Source organism: Brassica oleracea, chromosome C1 (assembly GCF_000695525.1).
Source record: "Brassica oleracea var. oleracea cultivar TO1000 chromosome C1, BOL, whole genome shotgun sequence".
Classification (NCBI taxonomy): Eukaryota; Viridiplantae; Streptophyta; class Magnoliopsida; order Brassicales; family Brassicaceae; genus Brassica; species Brassica oleracea.
In genome coordinates, this window is record NC_027748.1 from 2,345,947 (window position 1) to 2,367,798 (window position 21,852).

Below are 21,852 nucleotides of genomic sequence, written 5' to 3' on the forward strand. Positions count from 1 at the left end.
AAACCTAGACGACTTACCAGTAAGCCGTCTAGGATAAATAGGTTAGTTTTGCATTTGACCGAATTGTATCAGATATTTGACTTTTCCTGGACGACTTACCAGTAAGTCGTCTCAGGGAAAACAAAAATTTCAATATTTTATTAAAGCTAGACGACTTATTTGTAAGTCTTCTCAGGTTAGTTTGCAATTCGAAAAATAAACTTATATATTTAACTTTACCCAGACGAATTACTTGAAAGTCGTCCAGGAAGACGACGTACAAGAAAGTCGTCCCAGATAAGCAAGGTTTGACCATAATCTATGAAATAAATCTGGACGACTTTGCTTATCCTGGACGACTTTCAGGTAAGTCGTCTTACTTGACGACTTCCGCGTAAGTCATCGGGGAAAAGTTAAATATTTAAGTTTTATTTTCCAGTTGCAAAAGTAACCTGAGACGACTTACAGATAAGTCGTCCAGATTTAAAAGAGTAAAAATGTCATTTTTGGAAAAAAAAAATAAAAAAAATTTGATGGCATTTTCGTAAATATCATGAACTGTGGGGTGAATATGACAAAAGAAAAATCCAAGAAAAGCATGAATTAGTTTTAGGTTTGAATTTGAGTTTTGAGTCAATCTTGCAAAAAGCCATTCTTAGTAAACTGTGATTTCTTAGGAGTAAAGGAAAAAAAAGTACAGATCCTCTTACAAAGAAGAATGCAGATGAAATTTTTATTTGTTTTCTCTCGCTTTAAAAAAAAAAACAAATTATCCCTAAAAGTAAAAGCGAAGTTGAGGGGGAAAACTGAAAAACCTTTGTCAAAAAAAAAGTTGAGGGGAAAAACTATAGTTTAGTTATTTGTTGGTTGACAAAAAAAAGAGTTAATTTGTTGAATTTTCTCAAGTAAATCACATATTCATGTAACGACAGAAAGGAGAAGAAATAATATTCGTAGGATGTACTATCTACAAATAAACAAATAAAAACCATTGAAGGAAACCTGTCTGAGAAATCTTTTTTTTTGAACTTAAAAGGATTAAACCCGGATCTATTAAAAACACAGACCTAACCTTCGAGTGGGAGGTGCAACCCACGGATGGATCCTCTCCCGGGTATTCAAATGGGCCGTAAGTATGAACCCATATCCGCGTGGCCACATGTGGAGCTGCAACCCACAGATGGATCCTCTCCCGGGTATTCAAATGGGCCGTAAGTATGAACTCATATCCGCGTGGCCACATGTGGAGCTAATAATTTCGCACTAGAGGGGAATCGATCTCTGGTCTGGACCAACAAAGCAACTACTACTCTAGTGAAAACCACTAGGCCACCACGATGTGGTTTGTCTGAGAAATCTTTGAAACGCATATAAGTAAAGTTAAAGACCACCAACACCAAATAAAATAGCACAAATGTAAAGTAAACAAATGAAACGCCTGAAATTAGAGGTTACAAACACAAAGGAATCTGTGCTTAGAGTAAAAATAAGTAGAACATGTGTAAGTAGGCAGCAGAAGAAAAGGCGAGAGTGACATGTGAGGTCGGGAAGAGAAGTCTCCAGACTCAACACAGCTGTTTCATTTTCTTATTCTTCTCAAACTATATTTCAAAAATCCGGTATATATTAATCTTGAAACATTGCAACATGTTTTCGTAGTCACATGTCATCACGAGAATGATTCTTAGAATTGTTAGAAAAATAAGTTGGTCCATATAAACATATACTATGTTTTTCATTAAACTAACTATCAAATTAATTAATGTCTTTCCTTAAATAAAAGCTACGAAATTACCTAATATGGTTAACATATATATGACAATTAATGATTATGAATAATACATATTTGATATAAAAAATATCCAACCTCTCTCTCTTTTGTTTAATTTTATACTGTTAAAGAAAATTAAACAATCACATTAAGCATATAATAAAAAAAATTAGACTTTCTCTTATATGTTATATTTTGAATTTTTTAAAAAGGCTATAAATTACTAAAAATGGTAAAAGTCTCACATTGAAAATTTTGTGATCAATGGTTTAATTTTTTTTTTTGTTCGAGCAAGATACAAATGATAATATATCATAGGAGTGGGTGTTCGGATACAGTTCAAGTTTGTATCGGATATTTCAGTATAAAGTTATAGAACCTGTGCAGGTATTTCTACACTTCGAGTCGGGTTCGATATTTTATGTTCAGGTTAGGATATTTTGGGTCGGGTTCGAATATTTAAATTTTGAAGAAAATGTAAATCAATTATTCATTGTTTAAGTTTTTGTATTTAAAATATATTTTAACTTAACTGGTTTTCTAATTTTAAAAAGATTAAACTATTAATAAGTTTGGAGATAAAACTTTAAAAATAGAAAAACACTAATTTAGTTTTTATTTTGAAATTTTACATGCAACTTTTGTTAATACAAGAAACAATAGCTTGATATGTATTTTAAGTGAGTAGCAAATAATTTTGTCCATAATTATATGTATATTATCTAATTTTGAGCAATAAGCATCATTAATATAAATATTTTGAATAAAATGAGATAAATAAACTAGAAATATAGGGTTAAGTATACTTATGTTTGGTTATCTTCGGATATCCATTCGGGTTCGGATATTACCAGTTCGGATTCAGATATTACCCGAACTGGTGAAATAAGTAATTTTTTGTTGTTGTTCTAATTAGATGATTTTTTAAACCGATATGGTGAATATATACTAGACATACATTTATATTTCGAGTCTACACTTATATTCTATAACAGCTTGATATATTAGATTTGAACACTAACTTGTTAATATAGTTTACCGATGATTTTTTTTCAAAATTTTGATTCTTAGATATGTATACGAAGTGAAACTAATTTTTACAGATGTCCATTTTTTTAATTGATACTTATGTAATTCACTGAATTCATAAAAAAAGTTAAAAAAGAAACTTAACTCATATCAAATAAACAAAAACGAGAATAAAAGCACAATTCTATAGAGCTAGAAAATGAAATCACTTATGGAGAGTAAATAGTAAATAATTAGAGCGCAGAAAACCTAATCTCCTTTCGTCATTATACAATTAATGTTGCATATTTGGTTTTGGTGATTTGTGTCAGCCACAAAACCTAATTTTCTTTTGTGCATATGAAGTCTTAAAAATAATTAAAATAAAATGTAATACGTTAAATCTTCAACGATAATATATTTAAAAAACCAACATTTATATTCGTCATTTTATAATCGATAAATATTGTAGTGCTTCAAAATGTTAAAACAATTTCATAAAGAAACATTATTATAATAACTAACTCCGCGCATACGTGCAGATTATCATATCTAGTAGTGTATACGTATTAATTAATTATTCAAATGCTAAGATGGCAGGTTCGCAAAATATATGCTAATTAATGCATTTCCACTTCCCTAATCACTATTGATATTTTCTCTGTAAAAGTTGTCTTACGAACTCACTTTACGATCAAAATCATAACTTCTTACTTTTTAAAGTTAATGTTTTTGGAAAGTGTCGAAGAGATCCACTGAACCAGCTCACTTCCCAAAACGTTGCATGAATTTCAACAAATACATTAACTCTAGCTGCACTAAGCCACTAATAAATCAAAACAGTAAAAGATGTTAATAGACTTTTGCATTATCATTGATGATATCAAAACAGTAAAAGGTGTTAATAGAGACTTTGCATTATTATTGAATATTTGATGATATTGATGTTTCTCCCGACTTAACAAACGTCTCTCCGAAATCTTGAAAAGAATATGAGGAAGTACCTGTGTGTCCATTTTACTGCACGTTCACGGTTCACTTGATTACAATTTTGATTTACGTTTAAATTGAATATTTAAACCCCCAAGTACAATTATTATTTCCACTAATTTTCACAGTGGTTACTGACCTGCCTTCGTACAAACTAGAAACATCGTTTGGCCTTTGAAGTAAACAAATGGTTGAACCGTTCATGTGTTAATAACAATAATTACTTCCTCTCTGTTTTTTCATAACTTCTTTGTGAATTTCGTTATCTCCAATAATTCATATAAAGCTAGTAGAGATACCCAAAATAGAATAACATCTGTTGATTTGGTTGATAGGCCAACACGTGTTCCTTTGATCTCCTTTTAATGTTGTTACTATAAACCAGTGTTTTTAAAACCGGACCGGCTAGCGAACCGGAAATATTTTGGGTCATAGATCATTGTAGTTCGACTGGGTCTGAACCGGGTTCGATCGGATTTACTTAGATTAAACTAAATTTAATGATATTTTATAAATAATATGCATATTCTTAAAAAAATAGATCATATCAAATAAAATGTTTAAATAGTCATAATGTATAGAAAACTTAAAAATAACAATTAAAATTTAAAATCAATATGAAAAGCACATTTAAACTCTATTCACAGATTTTATCACTCTAAATCTTCATCAACTTTAAAAAAAAATTATATGCACATTAGGCAAAAGTTAGATTTTGAAATACAAGTTTCACAAACGTAAATGTTTCAATTATTTAAAGTCTTCAAAACAAGTGATCATGAAATAAAATTTAAACAAAGTGAGAAGTAGATAAAAACAATATCTTGACGCGAATATTAAACTTTGTGAATCTTGTAATTTATGAGTTGTAGAGACGACAAAAGAAAAAGATGAGAGACGATACTTTATTAATCTTTAATAAATCTTATTTTTATTTCAAAAAAAATTGTTTCATTAACAAAATTTTGGCTTATATATGAACCGGGGTTTGTCCGGTTCATTGGGTCACCGGTTCTCGGGTTTTTGACGGTTCGATAGAAGTTTTTAATTGGTTCGATTTTAGTTGGGTTTTAGCATTAATCCAACCCTGATAATTTTTGGTTCATGGTTCAACCCGGTCCGACCGCCGGTTTGGTCCGGGTTTAAAAACACTGCTATAAACCAAATTCGTTTGGCAACAAAACTGGTCTTGATATATAAAATTTCATATATAGATAAATATGAATATGGACTGACATAATTGTTTTCCTTTATAAATAATTATAAAATACTGTAAAAACAAGGGAAAAGTAAATTGTTGCAAGAAAAATATGATCCGTAAATATCATGGAAGGTACATATAATCTTTGGTGGGGACTAACCAAAAGAAAGACCAGGAAAGGGAGAGGACCAAAGGAAGTAATAAAGGCGAAGGCAAAAAAGGGAAAACAAAAATCAAATTTGTGTTCTATCTTTTGCAATCAATGACCAACAAACAAATCCTAATTCTATAGTATTGTTTTATATAAAAAACAACCGGATAATAATCCAAAGTTCCATCGCGTTTAATTTAAGTTTCTGGGACTAACATGTTACAGACAGTTGATATAATACAAACCCAATTAAACGTATGTTAACCTTTGATCACTTGGGTAAAATCACGAGAAATGTCACAGAGAAAATGAAAAACACTCACATATTCAGTGTCACATGCAAGATAAAAGCCAAATAGGTTATCTTCGGATAAATGTACAAGTCTGTCGCTTTTAAGATCAATCTATTCCTCGTTTAAAAAAAATACAAAATCACAAACAAATTCTCTTAGTTTGATTCATCCCCTTGCTTTAATCATCTCATCTCCTTTCACCACTTCAGAACCCGAAAAACTGGAAAGATGCAAAACTGATATTATGAAGAGAACACAATAATATGGGAAGTTAAAATAGTAATTGATGTTTGGTTCTTACCAGCTTCTTCTTTTTCTTCTTCTTTTCAATGTATGCTAAAATCTCCTTCTGGCCCACAAGGGTTTCTTCCAAAGCCTAAACCAAAAAATAATATGCATTTTTTTTTTAGGTTTAGAATCAGACTGTTTTTTCCTGAACGTTTCTAGTAATTATTTTTTTTTTGCTACAAACGTTTCTAGTAGTTTAAGGTTTGTTTTACCTTCTTGGTCTCACTCAACACTTGCTCAAGTACTTGAACACGGTTAAGCGCCGCCTGAAGTTTCTCCTCTGTTTCAGTGTCAACATTAGCCGGTTTCAAGTCAAGGAACATGCACTTTTCTTCCAGCTCAGCCATACGTTTCACCATCAACATGTACTCTGAGCTCGAGACGGGAGCTGCAAATTGAGCTTGATTCTGCTTAGGCATAGAATCCTCATAACAAACAGAGTTTCCATATAAAGCAGCCTCTGTGAGTTTACGTGGAACGTCTTTTGATAGCCTAACCATTGCAACAATTCCCATCACAAAGGCCATGACCCCTCCCACAAGTAACCCATCCCCTTTCTTCGGTGCCCCCTTCCTCACGTAGCACTCCAACCCTAGAGAAACTTTAGTACGCGCAGAAGAGCAAATACTTTTTATGAAATGGAGCTGAAAATGTGCGTGTATATATTATATACCTTTAGAGACAGGAAAATTTTCGATTTTCTGAGTTTTTGTAGGCCACTCCATCACGGACTTGTCAATGGTTGCAACTTGCTTCTCATGCACATTGTCTTCATCCATTTTCTTACTGCTTCTGTCAAGACTCTGCAGCATTAACGGATAATCTCAGTATAAGCTTGCCCTAGAGGCCTAGAGTACTAATTAGCTGATTTAAATTGTATTAATTGTTCTTTAACTTACTTCTTGAAATGAAGTTGATCGTCCTTGGTCAACATGCTTGAGGTCATCTTCTGAAATAGGTGAGCACTTGGATTCACGGTTTATAGCCATCTGATTCCAAATTAAAATATGTTTTTGTATGTATAAGATTTCAAGAAATTAATGGATAAATTTAATTAAATTTCAGTGTCTAATTAAAGAATATATAAATTGTTAATTACTTTGAGAACCTCAGGATCATTCCATGGACCTTTGTCAGAGCGCATACAACCTCCTTTATCTTCACAAGTGCAAGCGCCTCCAAAGAACTCTGGCAAGTCACTGTTTACAATACAAAAATAATAGTGTGATGCATATGCAAGTGTCTATAGCTAAGCAGAACTTATATTTTAGGATTGTTACCTAGCATCGATGACTTCAAGCAATTTGCTATGATATTTGTTACCAAGAACATGAATCTTTGCAGTAGTCTTGGGATCAAGAAACGACTTAACTGTGCTCCACAAGAGCCGGAACCCGGAACCAGCATTGATGATGAACATCCGGTTCAACGTCTACAAGAAAATCCCGAACTCAACAACTTTAAGGCCTTGATTTATTTACATTTACATATAGTTTGTAAGTTTTTTTAAAACTTATAGAAACTTTACCTCAGGGTAATTATCATTGTCAATCTTGAGAAGCCTTTGAAGAAGCTCTCTCGCAGATTTGCTAAAGTTCTTAAGTCCCTAATTGATCACTCGGAATAAAACACATAGTTTTAGACATTTGAAAATTTAAACATATTGTATTCATGAGAGACATGTAGGATGGATTTATCATATACCACGCCTTGGACGTCAAGAATAGTTGTGCTCTGGTCAATGTGCTTTTTGGCAGCGACAGAACAAGCAGGGAACTTGATCTTGAAAGTCTTCTCGAACTCTCTGACATGATATTTCACGTACCGGTCCATTGTTGTTACTTGAAGCAGCTTGTTAGCATCGATTTGACCTAATCTCTCAATGTACACTGGTCTGCCTTCCTTGTCTACTCCATGATAGCCTTGAGGGTAATGCTTCATGACTTCATCGATCTCTTCAAACTCAAATTCCTTCATCATAGTTAGAAACAGTATAGAACTTGTCAAAGAATATTCACCAACATTAGATGAGAGTTGGGTCCAAATTAAATGCTCATATTTTAGCAAAGAGATTCACCTCGATGATTTTATCAGCGCCGAAATCTTTTCTCCATTGAATCATGTCACTCCACATTTGCTTAGCTTTCTCAATGTCAAACTTTCTCGCCCTTAGGAATCTGTTTTATCAATATAAAATTCAATTTTCTTAAAAGTTCATTCAAAAATTAATATAAAATATTCTGGATGATTCATTTTTTCTGATTATGACAACAATATCATATAAGATGGATCATGAATTACAGTGTATCAATTATACGAACTCGTTTTTCAATTTATAAACTGCTGTATTAACTATTTTATACTGATTAAAATATGAATTTTGAAAGTCGTAAACTAACCAAACGGAGGGGTTGACTAACAGCGCCTAGAAAGTTAAAACTATGCTAACAAAATTTGTTACCATATTATATTTCTAGTTGGCGTTTACGTCTTTTCCCCGTAATAAACCGATTATTCTAAATAACTTAAATAAGGTTTTACGTATAAAGAAAGATTTTGCATGTGTTAGTGATTAAGAAGAAAATTAAAATTTGAGTTTACAAGCTGCATCTATTTTTAACGCATGAATTTTATCCTACAAAAATAAGTATGGGAATCTAATATTCGTAAAATGATCCAGATATGGTTAATATTTGTATCCATTTTGACCTATTTTTTTTCCCAGTAAGTCTAGTCCAACCAAGCTTATCAGGTTTAAAATATCTAATATAATCACCTAATAGTCAGGTCTAGAATGCAATGAATCTCATTATGATTTGTCACGCAATTAATGTCATGATTATGGTGAGAAATAAAGAGAGATTGAATGATAATGAAAAAAAAAAAGAGCATACCGAAGCATCATATGGAGATCATCCAGATTAGAGGGCAAGAGCTCGTCGAGGACAAGAGCTTGACGAAAAGCATCAAGAGATTGAAGGTCTTCTGCGTCGATGTCATCTTCAATGGTTACGCACATGACTTTGCTGCTGCTTTTTCGACCTTTTTTTGAGAATGAGTTCTTGAATCTGTTCGATGCGTTTATTGCTTTCTTCTTCAGCGAAGACATCTTGGCTATCTTCCTCTCCTCCTCTGACATCTCTATTTCTGATATAAACACGTTCTATTTGCATTAGTCTTGAGAAAGAATAACATGAATTAAAGCAATAAATGAAATCACGACTAACCAGGTTTAGTCTCAGCCATGGATAGATGAGTTTTAAAGAACTATGTTCACACGGCAATTGAATACCTGCCAAGAAAATATTGTCAAGATAAAAAGAAGTTTAGTTCAAATTGTATAAGAAATGTGAGATGAATCAAAAAAATCAAGATGAGTTATAAACCAAAATGTGTTTTAGGATCCAATAAAAATGAGAAAGATGAATTGAGAGAGTTTTTGTTTTACCTTTGTTAGAGAAGAGTGTTTGAGGAGAGGTAAGGGAGGTTGAAGATAAACTACTTCATAACATGTAGACAACTCTTTTGCTTCTGATTCTATCAACTTATATATTGACATGGTCCTTGAATATTTTGAATTATATCTACACTTTTAAAGAAAAAATTTAACTATAGTATAACCTCTTTAAATTAATATTCTATAAATTAATATACATTAAAAATCTCTATAAAATAATATAATTTTATAGTCTCAAATCGAATTTTTGGTTCAATTAGTATATCGATAAATTAATATCTCTATAAATTAATAAAAAAAATAAAATTTTGGTGTATTCCCAACATTATTAATTTATAGAGGTTTCACTGTATTTACAAAAGAATAAATAAATAATAATAGAGTTGTAAATTAATGAGCAACCAATCATCTATAAGTAAATAAATTAATTATGAAGAAGATAAGAGAAAAGCGTGTCTTTGTATTAGGCGAAGTGCACCCCACTACTTACCATTTTGTGGATGTTAAAAAATCTTGACTTCAACCGAAGTAGTGGTCTATTGTAACTAGTAAGGTTTATCTACCAAACAAAATGCATACAGTGAGTTGGGTTTACATGAAACACTAGAAACATCAAACAGAAAATGTTTTTTTTTCTTAATTAGAAAACAAAAATATTTAACAATAACAAAGAATCTTATTATTTAAATGAAATAATGGCAAATATACATACAAATAACTATTTGTAGATAATATAATAAGCCCATGACCACATGGATATATTCCTCTCCACAAACGGTGCTGAGATGCATAATTGTTTGTTTGTTCAAATGTATCATTCAAACAATTATAAGTTTGGAGAAAGCTGGTCTATAAAATTGTACAACAAGCCAAACTTTCAATCTAATGATAAGTGATACACCTGACAAACAATCTAAACACTATTTTTCTAAAAAAAAAAATCGATTTCATATTTTATGTTTAAAATTTAAAATTTGTAGTCGTTTATCCATGTTAATTAATAATTAATATTATTGTTCTGGAGTTAGCAATAAACGGGCCTAACTCGAGTCCATTTTGGGCCCAATATATTAGTTTGTTAAAAAGTCCATTTAGCGACTTAGCCATCGCCTCCCGCCGTTTGTATCCTCTCCGAGAGCTCCGAGCGGCGTTTCACTCTCTCTTTCTCTCTATACAGAGCCTCCATTCTCTGAACCATTCATGCGCTTTATCCACTCTTAAGGTTAAGGAATCTCATTTTTTCTTGGGGGAAAATTCATTTTGTGTTGTGTCGATTTAGCGTCTGTTTTGCAAAATTTATTGAATGTGTAGATTCAAAATAGGCATATGCGGATTGAAACTGGTGAACTCCAATGAGGTTAGTTATGTGAAATTACTAGTATTTGATTTAGGGAGATTATTAATAACATTGCCTATGAAGAACATATAATGTGTTTAATTAGACTTATCCCACTTCTTATAGAGACGTTTATTTGAGTTTGGTTTTATTTCTTAATGTTTAGGTGTTTGCACAATCCTATAAAGACTCTACCTTTTGCGTTTAAATCGGTTAGTACTGAACTTGACTCTGTTACCATATGTCTCTTATCTTTTATTGCTGACTGATTGTGTTACTCCCGCATGTTTTACATTTACTCTTGTCACGCGTTTGTAGTTTACTTGATCCCCTTTTAGAATGAAGTAGTAGTTCTCTTGAATGCTGTAGTTTGTTTCTTTAATGTGACCTCGTGATATCGAAAGCTATGTGTTGTTGATCTTCTCTCAACTTCCATCTGTGTTCAATTCTCAGGCTTTGCTACCGTTATCTCAAAGGTGGCCCTCCTCATTACCAAGCATCTTCAAGGTTTCGCTTTCAACCATGTCAAACAATCTCAACGGACATGTGACCTTGCCCTCAGAGCCTCAGAGAGCTTACCAAGTCGTCGTGGCCGCAACCAAGGAGATGGGAATCGGTAAAGACGGGAAGCTTCCCTGGACTTTACCTACCGATCTCAAATTCTTCAAGGAGTTAACTCTGACCACTTCTGATCCCTCCAAGAAGAACGCTGTCGTAATGGGTAGGAAGACGTGGGAGTCTATCCCCACAAAGTATAGACCACTCTCTGGTCGTCTCAACGTTGTCCTAACTCGCTCGAGCGGCTTTGACATAGCCAACACAGAGAATGTTGTAACGTGTAGAAGTATAGATTCTGCTTTAGATTTATTAGCTGGACCACCTTATCGTCTCTCTATTGAGAAGGTGTTTGTTATAGGAGGCGGCGAGGTCTTGAGGGACTCGTTGAACGGGCCGAGATGCGAAGCTATTCACTTAACTGAGATTGATACGAGTGTCGACTGTGATACGTTTGTTCCGGAGATTGACGCTTCTGCTTATCAGCCTTGGTGTTCTTCTCTTCCAGTATGTGAAAATGGACTTCGGTTTTCATTCACTACTTATGTTCGCGTGAAGAGTGATGAGTCTAAGGAGGGTCTTCATGTTGATTGGAGGAAGTTTTCTTCTTTGCTTCCTAAAAAGGTTTTTGAGCGGCATGAGGAGTTTCTGTATTTGAATATGGTTAATGAGATCATCTCAAATGGAAATGTGAAGAACGATAGGACAGGGACTGGTACATTATCTAAATTTGGTTGCCAGGTGCTGTCACAACATCTCTTGATGTGTTATCTGAAATGTCTTGTTCTGGTTTGCTTGTTAAGGTTAACTAATGGACCTCATATTTTTGATCCATAGATGACGTTCAATTTGCGCAGGAGTTTTCCACTTCTGACGACAAAGGTGAGATTAACTGCACTTTTTCATGTTTAAACCCCCAATAGAGTTTGCTTACAAGATCTGTTGGCATTTCATTTGCAGAGAGTTTTCTGGAGAGGTGTTGTTGAGGAACTTCTATGGTTCATAAGTGGTTCAACCAATGCAAAGGTAACAAAAATATCTTTTTATCATATTCTTCATGCCTTAAGCACCGTTACGCCTGCGGGTTCGGCTAGTTTGGTTTTTGGTTAGTTTGGTTTGACATAAATCTTACCGAATTATTTCGAAATAAATAAAGTTTGGCTCGGTTAGTTCTGATTTTGAAATTGGTAGTTTTTGGCTTAATTTTGTTAAAATTTAGATAAGTTCGGTTCGGAATTTAGTTAGTTCGATTAGTTCGGGGTTTTTTATATGGTTTGGTTATTACTTTTTTCTGAAAAAAAGCTGAAGTTATTGATTGCCGAACCGAAAATCGATTTTTAAACCTACCGAATCGAACCGAACTCCCAACCGAAAGAACATAATTAACCAAAAAATTCGGTTCGGTTCGGCCGGTTTGGTACGGACAAAAAAATCCCAAGCCTAAGCACCATGATTGAGCCACATTTGTATGCAAACGAGCTATATTGTTTTTCTGAGAAGTTTGTGTAAATGGCAGCTACTTCAAGAAAAGGGTATCCATATCTGGGATGGGAATGCGTCAAGAGAGTATCTTGATGGGTAAAAACTTTAATTTATATTTTTCTTTCATGAGTTGAAAATCTATGGCCATCACACTGATAAACTTAAACCATTTATTACAGTATTGGACTGACTGAGAGAGAAGAAGGCGACCTTGGACCTGTTTATGGATTCCAATGGAGACACTTTGGTGCTAAGTCAGTAGCTTCTCTATTATTTCATTACTAGGTTTCTCTCTTTAGCCATTTGGTTAAACCTCTTTGTACAGGTACACAGATATGCATGCTGATTATACTGGCCAAGGATTTGATCAGCTCTCAGATGTAATTAACAAGATCAAGAACAATCCTGACGATCGGCGGATTATAATGTCGGCTTGGAATCCTTCTGACCTTAAGGCGATGGCACTTCCTCCATGCCACATGTTTGCTCAGTTTTACGTTGCAAATGGAGAGCTTTCATGTCAAATGTATCAGCGCTCAGCTGATATGGGTCTTGGTGTACCGTTTAACATCGCCTCGTACTCCCTTCTTACATGTATCCTCGCTCATGTCTGTGGTACGTTAGAATTTCACTACATAAAGCGATATTATTTTTCTTCTTCTATTGATGTTTGAGTTGATATTATGCAGATCTTGTTCCTGGTGATTTCATACATGTGATTGGAGATGCTCATGTTTACAAAAACCACGTCAGGCCTCTGCAAGAGCAACTTGAGAACCCACCAAAACCATTTCCTGTGAGTATATTATATGAGACCGCTGATTCTTAAGTTGGTTGAAACTATATAAGGTTATTTAAGTTTGGGCTCTATATTACAGGTTTTGAAGATAAATCCAGAGAAGAAACACATTGATTCTTTTGTCGCTGCTGATTTTGAGCTCATTGGCTATGATCCTCACAAGAAAATAGATATGAAAATGGCTGTTTAGCCTCTCACAAGAATGTTATTTAACCAAAATTTAAAGTTTTGTGTTTGTGTGTGACTTTCTTTGATTCAAACGTGTGAGATTTTAATATATATTTTCATATATTTTAAAATAATTCTACTATCTAATATCCAAAAGGTATTTTATTTCTTCTACAAAAAATAGCTAGAAAATTCTAGTGAGAGGAACTTATAGTTGATTCGGTTGATAATAGAGGACTTATGCTAAAGGACAGATTCTAAATAGACAATACGTTACATGGCACAAACTCTGCTTCCTCAGTTTTGTCATGTCCTGTATGATCTATGCATTTTATCTCTTGGTTTTGTTGGATACTTTTCTCTGTCATTAGAAGTTTTATATGGTGACTACAAATTCAAGTTAACTACATACTCTAAGAGACCAAGTCCAATAGTGTTATATACTCGGGATGTTTGTATAGAATAAAAAGACAAATAAAGATGGTGACTCAAACTTTATGGTCTGCTTTTCTTTCTAATATAAGATTTAAGAGTATTCGTAACTAATTTTTCCAGTAATCTACTAATCACATGTTAGTAATACGTATAAAAATTAGTAAACAACTATATTATATGATTTGTTCGTTACGGGTTCTTGTCGATCTCACGTGTATTCGTCATTCGTATTAGATTCTATAGATTTGCATCAACCTTTTTTCCCATCCGATCGAAGTATATATTGTCTCTTTTCACCTTTCCAGATATTGGTTCCTCCTCCACGTCAAATACTTTCCTACGTAGTTATTCAAAAGCAATCACATTTTATAATTCTACTATTTTTTTTGGTAATCAAAACGATTCAAGATAATTCTACTTTTTTTCCTTCATTCTAAATAAAACGATTCAAGATAAAATATTGCTTATTACTTAGTATTTGTTTATATTACTAGCAGAGTAAATAGCGTGTTACACCAATGAGAGAGAAAAAAGTGTTACTGACTTATTGATTATTGTTGTCAAAACAATATCGCATGGACTAGGGAATATATATGTATGTCGTCTATGGATTATGGACGTGCATTTCTGCGTGAGTGCATTAGCAAGGTAGAATATTATAGTATGGTATAATGTTTTCCAGTTTAAAAGTTAATGCTGAAATAATATAAAACAAATTAGTAAAAATTCATTTAAAATAACAACAAAATATTCGTGATGAAAAGTGTGATCATTTCTTAGCCAATAGGGAGATACCTCTCTTTTTCAGTCAGTATATGGATAAAGGTTAATGCGAGTTAGCCAATATTCTTAACTTCTTGTCGATGCTTGAATTTTTAGTGTTACGTAATTCATATCATAGCATAAATCTCAAGCATGTCCGAAAACCTAATGTCTAGTTGGTTCAAAGAATCGAAACTCTTGTATGTGTTGCTGGTTTATCAATTTTGCATGGAGAAATATATAAGATGAAACTCTAAATATTCCAAACAAAACATGAGACCAAGACCGATGATGTGAGGAATATATATCAGTTCAGTACCAACAATTCCTTCCTCTATAATGTATTTTATTCCTTTTTTATCCACAACCCTTTAGAATGCTATCCAGCATTTGGAAACACATTTTATATGCTTTTCTAATTTACTTTATATATGTGCTCTCTAGAATAGGAACCAACCAATACATCGAAAATTCGATACTCTACTAGTGTAACTAACCACGTTCGTTATATCACATATCAAACCCTAAACTTGAGGGATCTTAGCTTGTGATCAAAATTCATCTCTTGGATGGTAAAGTTCGACAGTCAATTTTGAGTATACTCCCACGTCGGTCCTTGGCATGTGGATCCACGCTCGTGAGACAATCGAGCTGTAAAATTCAAAAAGAATTGTCTATGTAAAATCACCACGAGATATTTATTCCATTCAGTAGCTCTACATCAAGCAAACTTAATTCTGAATTCACCATATATTTAAGGGTTTAATTCATTAGTACTACAAAATAAATGTGCATGCAATCCACCATATTTATAACAAATTGGAGTATTACATCAACCAATCTAACTCAATTAATTACCCCCCATATATATAATAAATAAATAAACTATAAGAGGGGAGTTTCGAAAAAAAAAATGAAAAAATTAATTACCCCTAATCCCTTCTAAATTAGAAGTAAATTTCTAAATGGTGACCAAAAAAATAAATGAAAATAGTGCATTTTTATATTCTTTTTAATTTATACTATTTATAAGAAATATTTTTCTATATTTTTTGTCATTTTTATTATTCTTATTATTAAATTTGTGAAAGAACAGTAAATAACATATATTCTTCTTTTTACAATTTTGTTATCTTCAGAAAAAAAATAAATGGTTACCGTTAAACCCTAAATTGCTTAGCCGCTGCAACTCTAAATATTAATTTTCTAAAAATACAAAACAAAAATAAATAATAATAATTTACAAATAATTATAATAAATTTGATAATTGATTTTTTTTAATCTCACACAATATTTACCGCAAAGATTTAGACAAAAGAGTATTTGCTTAAAGATTTATAAGCGTCATAAAGCAACCACGTAACGAGTTTTGTGCAAACTATACTACAATTGCACTGATCACAGTGTATATGTATCAGTTCAACTCACAACAAGTAGGACATCACGTATTTAATACCATTCTTTAATGTATACTTAAACAACCTTAAGGCTTACACGAGTTATATACATTGATAAAAAAACACAAACACACTTTCACTAACAAAGAGAATCTAGAATGTCAAGTGTTCTTCATCCTTTTGAATCCTCTTTTGCCTCGCGATGAACGCTTCAATCTTTGTCCTAAACTGTTCATTGCTCATTGCATCTTCTGGTTTCTTAGCTCTCACCACTACCTTCGTGTCCGAGTCACAAACCTTCAAATGCTTCTCCGAGTCATACCTCCTCATGATGTTCCCAACATGCGGGTGAACCGCCTCAAACGCTTTCTGCGATTGGTTTCTCTCGAAACTAACCCTTTTCACCACACTCAGCTTCTTGGCCTGTTCTGTTTTGGTGTCATGAACTTCAGATGTCTTCTTCTCATCCTTGTAAAGAAGTTCTTGGTAAAGATCATTGCTCTCCGCTTCTGTTGTCTCGTGAGCGGAGCTGTGTCGTCTGGACTGCGCAAAAAGAGTAATTACAATAGCGTTTCCGACGAAGAAAACGAATCTCGGGCTAACGAGAAACTCTGCTGCTTCCCTGAAAATGTCACCGGAGAGTTTCACTGAAGCGAAAGAGAGTTTGGAGATCAAGATTGTAAGAAGAATCAGTTCCATCAGTCTGAATATGTTCGTGAAAGACTTTATTGCTGGGAAGTTAAAGATTCCTCTAGGTTTCTCCATCTTAAAGTGTTGAAACTGAATTGAATCCATTCGGATGATTTTTCTTGATTAGAGGACAAAACAAGAAGAAAAAAAGTTTTAAAAGTGATCGTATGTATGGGACTGAGTGATCTTAGATCACTCCAAAGAAGTGAGAAGCAGAGAGTTTTGCCAACAAGAGAAGATACAGAGGAAGAAGAACAATAGTCATGGTGAACAGAGACCAGTTCGTGCTGTTATGTTTCATACAAAAGCAGAGGAATCTTTGTGTGAAGATCTCTGTTTTTTTCTTCTATATGTTTTGTTTCTTCTTGGTGTTTGTTGTAATCTTGTTGGTGTTGAGTTGGTTTTATTCCTTATTTATAGAGTATGCAGAAAATGCTAGTACTGCAATATTTTATTTACTTTTGAAAATGGAAATAAATTGGACTAGTTTTGTTTTTACAGCTTCAATTGTGAACAGCATAGTAGTTTTTCTTTTCTTTTTTCACTTTATCCTCAAAACATTATTCCCATGGAGCTACTGGATGCGGCTGGATGCTTCAAAATCTTGACCTCTCAGTTACTCAGCATGGATGGAAATGCTTCGACTACACTCCTTCCGCCCTGACCGCATAAGCCCTCGCCGTACGCCTGGCCCTTTCCCATGCCCTGTCGTCCGGTTTCAACAGAGTCTGTATTTACTCAGACTGCCAACTGCTCGTTAGAGCAACCTCTTCGAAGTCACCACCAGTAGAACTCTACGGAATCGTCCGGGACATCGAAACGCTATCCTCGCTATTTGAATTTTATTCTAGGTCTTTTATTCCTAGATCCTTGAACTCTGAAGCAGATTTACTGGCAAAAACTGCTCTATGTAATGGTGTTTCCTCCCCAAGATAACTTTCTTGAGAGGTTTATTTAATATAAGCGTTTGTGTTCAAAAAAAAAAAAGACAAATAATTCTGATATGTTTCCTTACATCTATTTAGAATATGGGTGTTACAAAATGCCATACAAATTGTGATGTTACGTAGAGCTGGTCGATTTGTTTTCTTTAAGAATGGATAACACAAGATTGTAATTAAGCTTCAAACTCTAAGATAATAATACCCTTATTTGTCAATAACAATAGTTGGAGGTGCGTATCCTATATGATATTTCGAGAATCTAAAAATATGTTTTGTTGAAACGAACACCAAGACTAAAATAAGTTTTTTTTTTCATAACATACAAATCCACATGTCTACAGATAATATGGAAAATCATCGTATGTTACATTACGTACACGTGAGACTGTAGACTCAATATCTCCATGTCTAACTCTCGTACACATGCAAGTGTAAACTATATATAAATGCATTTAGTTAGTTATGAAGACAAGTTATATTCTAAGCTTTGCAAAATAATCAATATATTTGCTGATATAAGACTTACTCGACAAAACATAAAACACAAACAATGTGAGGGAAGTTCAAGAAACCAAGAGTCTGTCTTCTATGAGTCGTCGGTTCTATTTAACTTCCAGAATTCTCACACAAAAAAAAAAAGGAAAAACTTCCAACCCAACAAGAACTTACGTAGTTAAAGAGGTTATTTCGGTTAATTCTCCAAATTGAGAAACTTTGCTTTTCTTGAATATGAATAGGAGTTGTCGACAGAAACGTTTGGTTCGACAAGAAAAGTAACTTAACACTGTAGTGATAACCTTTTTGTTTATTCATTTTGATATTCTTTGGAGAAAAAAAAAGAGAATTCAGGCTGAAAGGCCACAAAAATAAAGAAGCTGAAAGGCCATTATGGTTTGAATGTTTTAATGGCCTTTCAGATTATGGCTCTTTTCAAAAAAAAATTGTCGAACTTTTAGTTATTGTAATGTTTAGTCTCAATTGACAATAAAAGTATACAACTTGAATTGCTGGTCTAGTGATTTTAACTCTTATTTTAAAAATAAATAAAATAGATATCCTACCTATAATCTATTTTAAGCAGTACTTGTTTGAAAACTCTTAAGAAATATTAATTCCAGTAATTAGCACTTTCACCAAAATGAAGAAAAATGTTATGTTTTAAATGTAGATCTTTCATACTTAGACAAGGTTTTTACAAAATAGCAACAAACAAAATCATACTAAACATAAAAGAGAAGAGATTAAATATACATCACAACTTATTCGCTGACAAACAAAAAAGTATTTAAATATATCCCAAGCATTAGAATATACATTCCACAAATTATGCAGATTTTATGCCAATAGTTCTATAGATTATCTTCTAGCAGAAAAATCCATTTGGCAATATGGAGCACGTAATAAGAGTGATTTCCTTCTTCACTAAGACATGCTCAACATTATTATACTCTTTTTGTCTCTCTTTAATAATTTATGAACTTTTAACTTTGCTTTTCTTTGACATGAAAGACCCACACCTTGTGAAACCATTGTCATCAATTTCTCTTTGTTAGAGTTCTTGACTCAACTAATTAAACTTTCCGTTATGGACATGTGGATTTATAAAAGAAGTTCTAAAATCATATGGTGGCTAGCTAAGTAGCTGAAACTCTCCAATTTCTTTAGATTATCCATTTGTTTTGTAGACGTTGTATCATCCAAAATGTTCTCTCCCTTTTAGAGATTTTAGGCGTTTATGAAACCTTTTTAACATAAATTTTTAAAGATGAGAAGGTTGGAAGTCTCATTAAGGGTCCCTCTAAAGGATAAGATGTTGTATACGTATATGGTTCGAGAAAATGGTTTATTCTCCTATGAACTTAGCTGTCTTGCTTTTTTCACACACAAACTTTTGGACCATGCCAAAACCTCCATGAATTACTTTATTTTTTGAATCAACTACACGGACTATTCATTTTAATCTAATTTCCACAATTTCGTAAACAAAGTTCCTTAGATGTTAACTGGGTTATGACGTGGGTAATCTAATTTAGTAACTCAATTAATTTTGGTTAAATAAACCAGAATACGACGTCGTTTTATGTTTTTTCTTCATCAATAATTAGGATAAAATAAAATTTGGGTTTGCGATTTCCACAGAGCCAATAAAGAGTCGAGTGTTTGAGAGACGTGTAGAGCCTTAAAACAATCCAAAATAAAGAATCGTAAATAGTATGAAATGCATCGACAGCTTCATTATCTAGCCTATACTCCTAATTAGGTAGCAAAAAGTGCAAACCATAGTGGTCAAAGCTAACTCTCAAATTATAATTTCTCATCACCAAATTTTCCAATAAACTCTAGCTTCTTTGCCGAAGGCCAAAACAAAGGATGAATTTCGACTTCAATGGCACTCAATCTACAAGTAGTTTGGTGAAGTAAATACTTCAGGAAATGGATGAAAAAATTATTTGTAAAAAATGCACAAAACCTGATATTGTTGGCTTATTACGGTAACGATATCAAGTTTTGTGAATTTTCTACAAATAAGTTTTCAATCCATTTTCCGAAGTATTTAGCACTATGATTACAAGATTTGTAATTCCATCCATTCCATGAGCTAATTTCAATAATGTTATCTTTGATCATAAACTCTTTCTCCTATCAATATATGATGCGCCGTATTTAAAAATTTGTTTATAATTTTACATATTAAAAAAAATTTAAATTCCAATGTTGCTAGTAAAATAATTAATAATTTAGTCACATCAATCAAATATTTGGGAATGAAATCTATTATTTATGTTATTTTGACAATGTTATCATTTGGTTTTCTTAAACCTTTTTTGTCGTGTACTTGTATTGAAGATGTTTTGTAGTGACCAATTTTTTTTCTTTGTATTGTGTACGATTTATTTCTATTTATATTTGTATTTAAATGTTACCTTGTTTTGAATGATTGAATAATATTTAAAAGGATCCTCTTGGTATATTTTGGAAGCTGATGTTGTGTTTTAAGTAAAGATATTCTATTATTCCTAATTTTATCTTATCCCAATCATTGACGAAGAGAAAGCATAAAACAACGTCGTATTCTGGTTTATTTAACCAAAATTAATTGAGTTACTAACCCAGATTAGCTACGTCATAACCCAGTAAACACCTAAGGAACTCCGTTTACGAGAATTTGTGGAAATTGAGTTAAAATGAATAGTCCATGTAGTTGATTAAAAAAATAAAGTAATTCATGGAAGGTTTTGGCATGGTCCAAAAGTTCGTGTGTGAAAAAACTTAAGATATCTAAGTTCATAGGGGAATAAGTTATTTTCCTTGCATGGTTCTTGCTAAATAACTTTTATCTTATTCTACAGTATTCTGTATATCCCTTACTTATTAAAGGAGGAACATTCATAAAAATAAACCTTGGCCTCATGTGTTTATTACATGAGTGCCATTTCCTATGTGTCATCACCTCATACACTCTCACTAACTTTTTTAAAAAACCCTTTGTGAACTAGAATAATTACAACCAAATGCCATTGGTCATATACATTATACTATATGATTACAATCCGATTTGGAAAAAAAAACGGGAATTTATGACAGACAGAATATTAACTCTTTTGTAAAAGGCAACAAAATAAGTTCGGCATCTATCAAATCGATTGGTTATTTGGTCAAATCTTAGAGTCAAGATTCCTTTATATTTGTTTCTTTCTTAATTGTAAAACTTTCCAATTTTAAAAATATAGACTAAAAGTTAGGGATTATTAGTACTAAATGTAAGAGAGTATTCGTTTGTTTCGAATTTGGGTGAAATTAACCCTGACTATGGGGTACTATATATAAATCACGTGATCTTCCTCACCCACCCCACTTCAATAAAATTGCATTGGTCATTTTACTTAATCACACATGAAATGGGACCATTTGAAGTAGTTTATTATTATGTTAGAATCATAATCATAATCATAAATTTTCGGTCCGGTTATATATAACGTGGACTATAAGCTATATATATAACGTGGATTTTGCTAAATATATATAACGTGGACTATAAGCTTATTTCCGGTCCGGTTATCTGCAATGCAAAGATCTATCTATTTTTTTAAAAATGTCATATATTCCGGTAAATATAAAAATCGTAAATATAAAAATCTATTTAA

The 21,852-nt window shown here is 32.8% G+C and overlaps 3 protein-coding genes across 9 annotated transcripts; 1 reads left to right on the forward strand and 2 right to left on the reverse strand.

Annotated features, from left to right (window-relative positions):
* Positions 1-5,309: 5,309 nt before the first annotated feature.
* LOC106309704 (phosphatidylinositol/phosphatidylcholine transfer protein SFH1) lies at positions 5,310-9,200 on the reverse strand. Its single transcript, XM_013746809.1, has 13 exons — positions 9,130-9,200; positions 8,909-8,973; positions 8,576-8,828; positions 7,759-7,858; positions 7,386-7,652; positions 7,210-7,287; positions 6,962-7,113; positions 6,781-6,880; positions 6,581-6,670; positions 6,355-6,484; positions 5,894-6,273; positions 5,695-5,769; positions 5,310-5,613 (listed from the first exon to the last, which is right to left on the reverse strand). Exons 2-13 carry the CDS (start codon positions 8,925-8,927, stop codon positions 5,599-5,601), a joined length of 1,659 nt encoding a protein of 552 aa, XP_013602263.1. The 5' UTR covers positions 8,928-8,973; positions 9,130-9,200; the 3' UTR covers positions 5,310-5,598.
* Positions 9,201-10,251: 1,051 nt separating this feature from the next.
* LOC106309714 (bifunctional dihydrofolate reductase-thymidylate synthase 2) lies at positions 10,252-13,649 on the forward strand. Of its 7 annotated transcripts, none has more exons than XM_013746843.1 (11): positions 10,252-10,360; positions 10,450-10,495; positions 10,641-10,686; positions 10,928-11,770; positions 11,867-11,911; positions 11,990-12,055; positions 12,546-12,607; positions 12,691-12,765; positions 12,837-13,126; positions 13,201-13,307; positions 13,390-13,649. In XM_013746843.1, exons 2-11 carry the CDS (start codon positions 10,491-10,493, stop codon positions 13,498-13,500), a joined length of 1,650 nt encoding a protein of 549 aa, XP_013602297.1. In that variant the 5' UTR covers positions 10,252-10,360; positions 10,450-10,490; the 3' UTR covers positions 13,501-13,649. The 7 variants fall into 7 exon arrangements, with proteins under 7 accessions (XP_013602297.1, XP_013602288.1, XP_013602282.1 ...); XM_013746834.1 differs by having other exon boundaries at positions 10,461-10,495; XM_013746828.1 differs by having other exon boundaries at positions 10,252-10,495.
* A 2,461-nt stretch (positions 13,650-16,110) lies between these two features.
* LOC106309754 lies at positions 16,111-17,159 on the reverse strand. The gene has a single exon (XM_013746882.1). The coding sequence runs from the start codon at positions 16,866-16,868 to the stop codon at positions 16,227-16,229; it is 642 nt and encodes a 213-aa protein (XP_013602336.1). The 5' UTR covers positions 16,869-17,159; the 3' UTR covers positions 16,111-16,226.
* Positions 17,160-21,852: the final 4,693 nt, after the last annotated feature.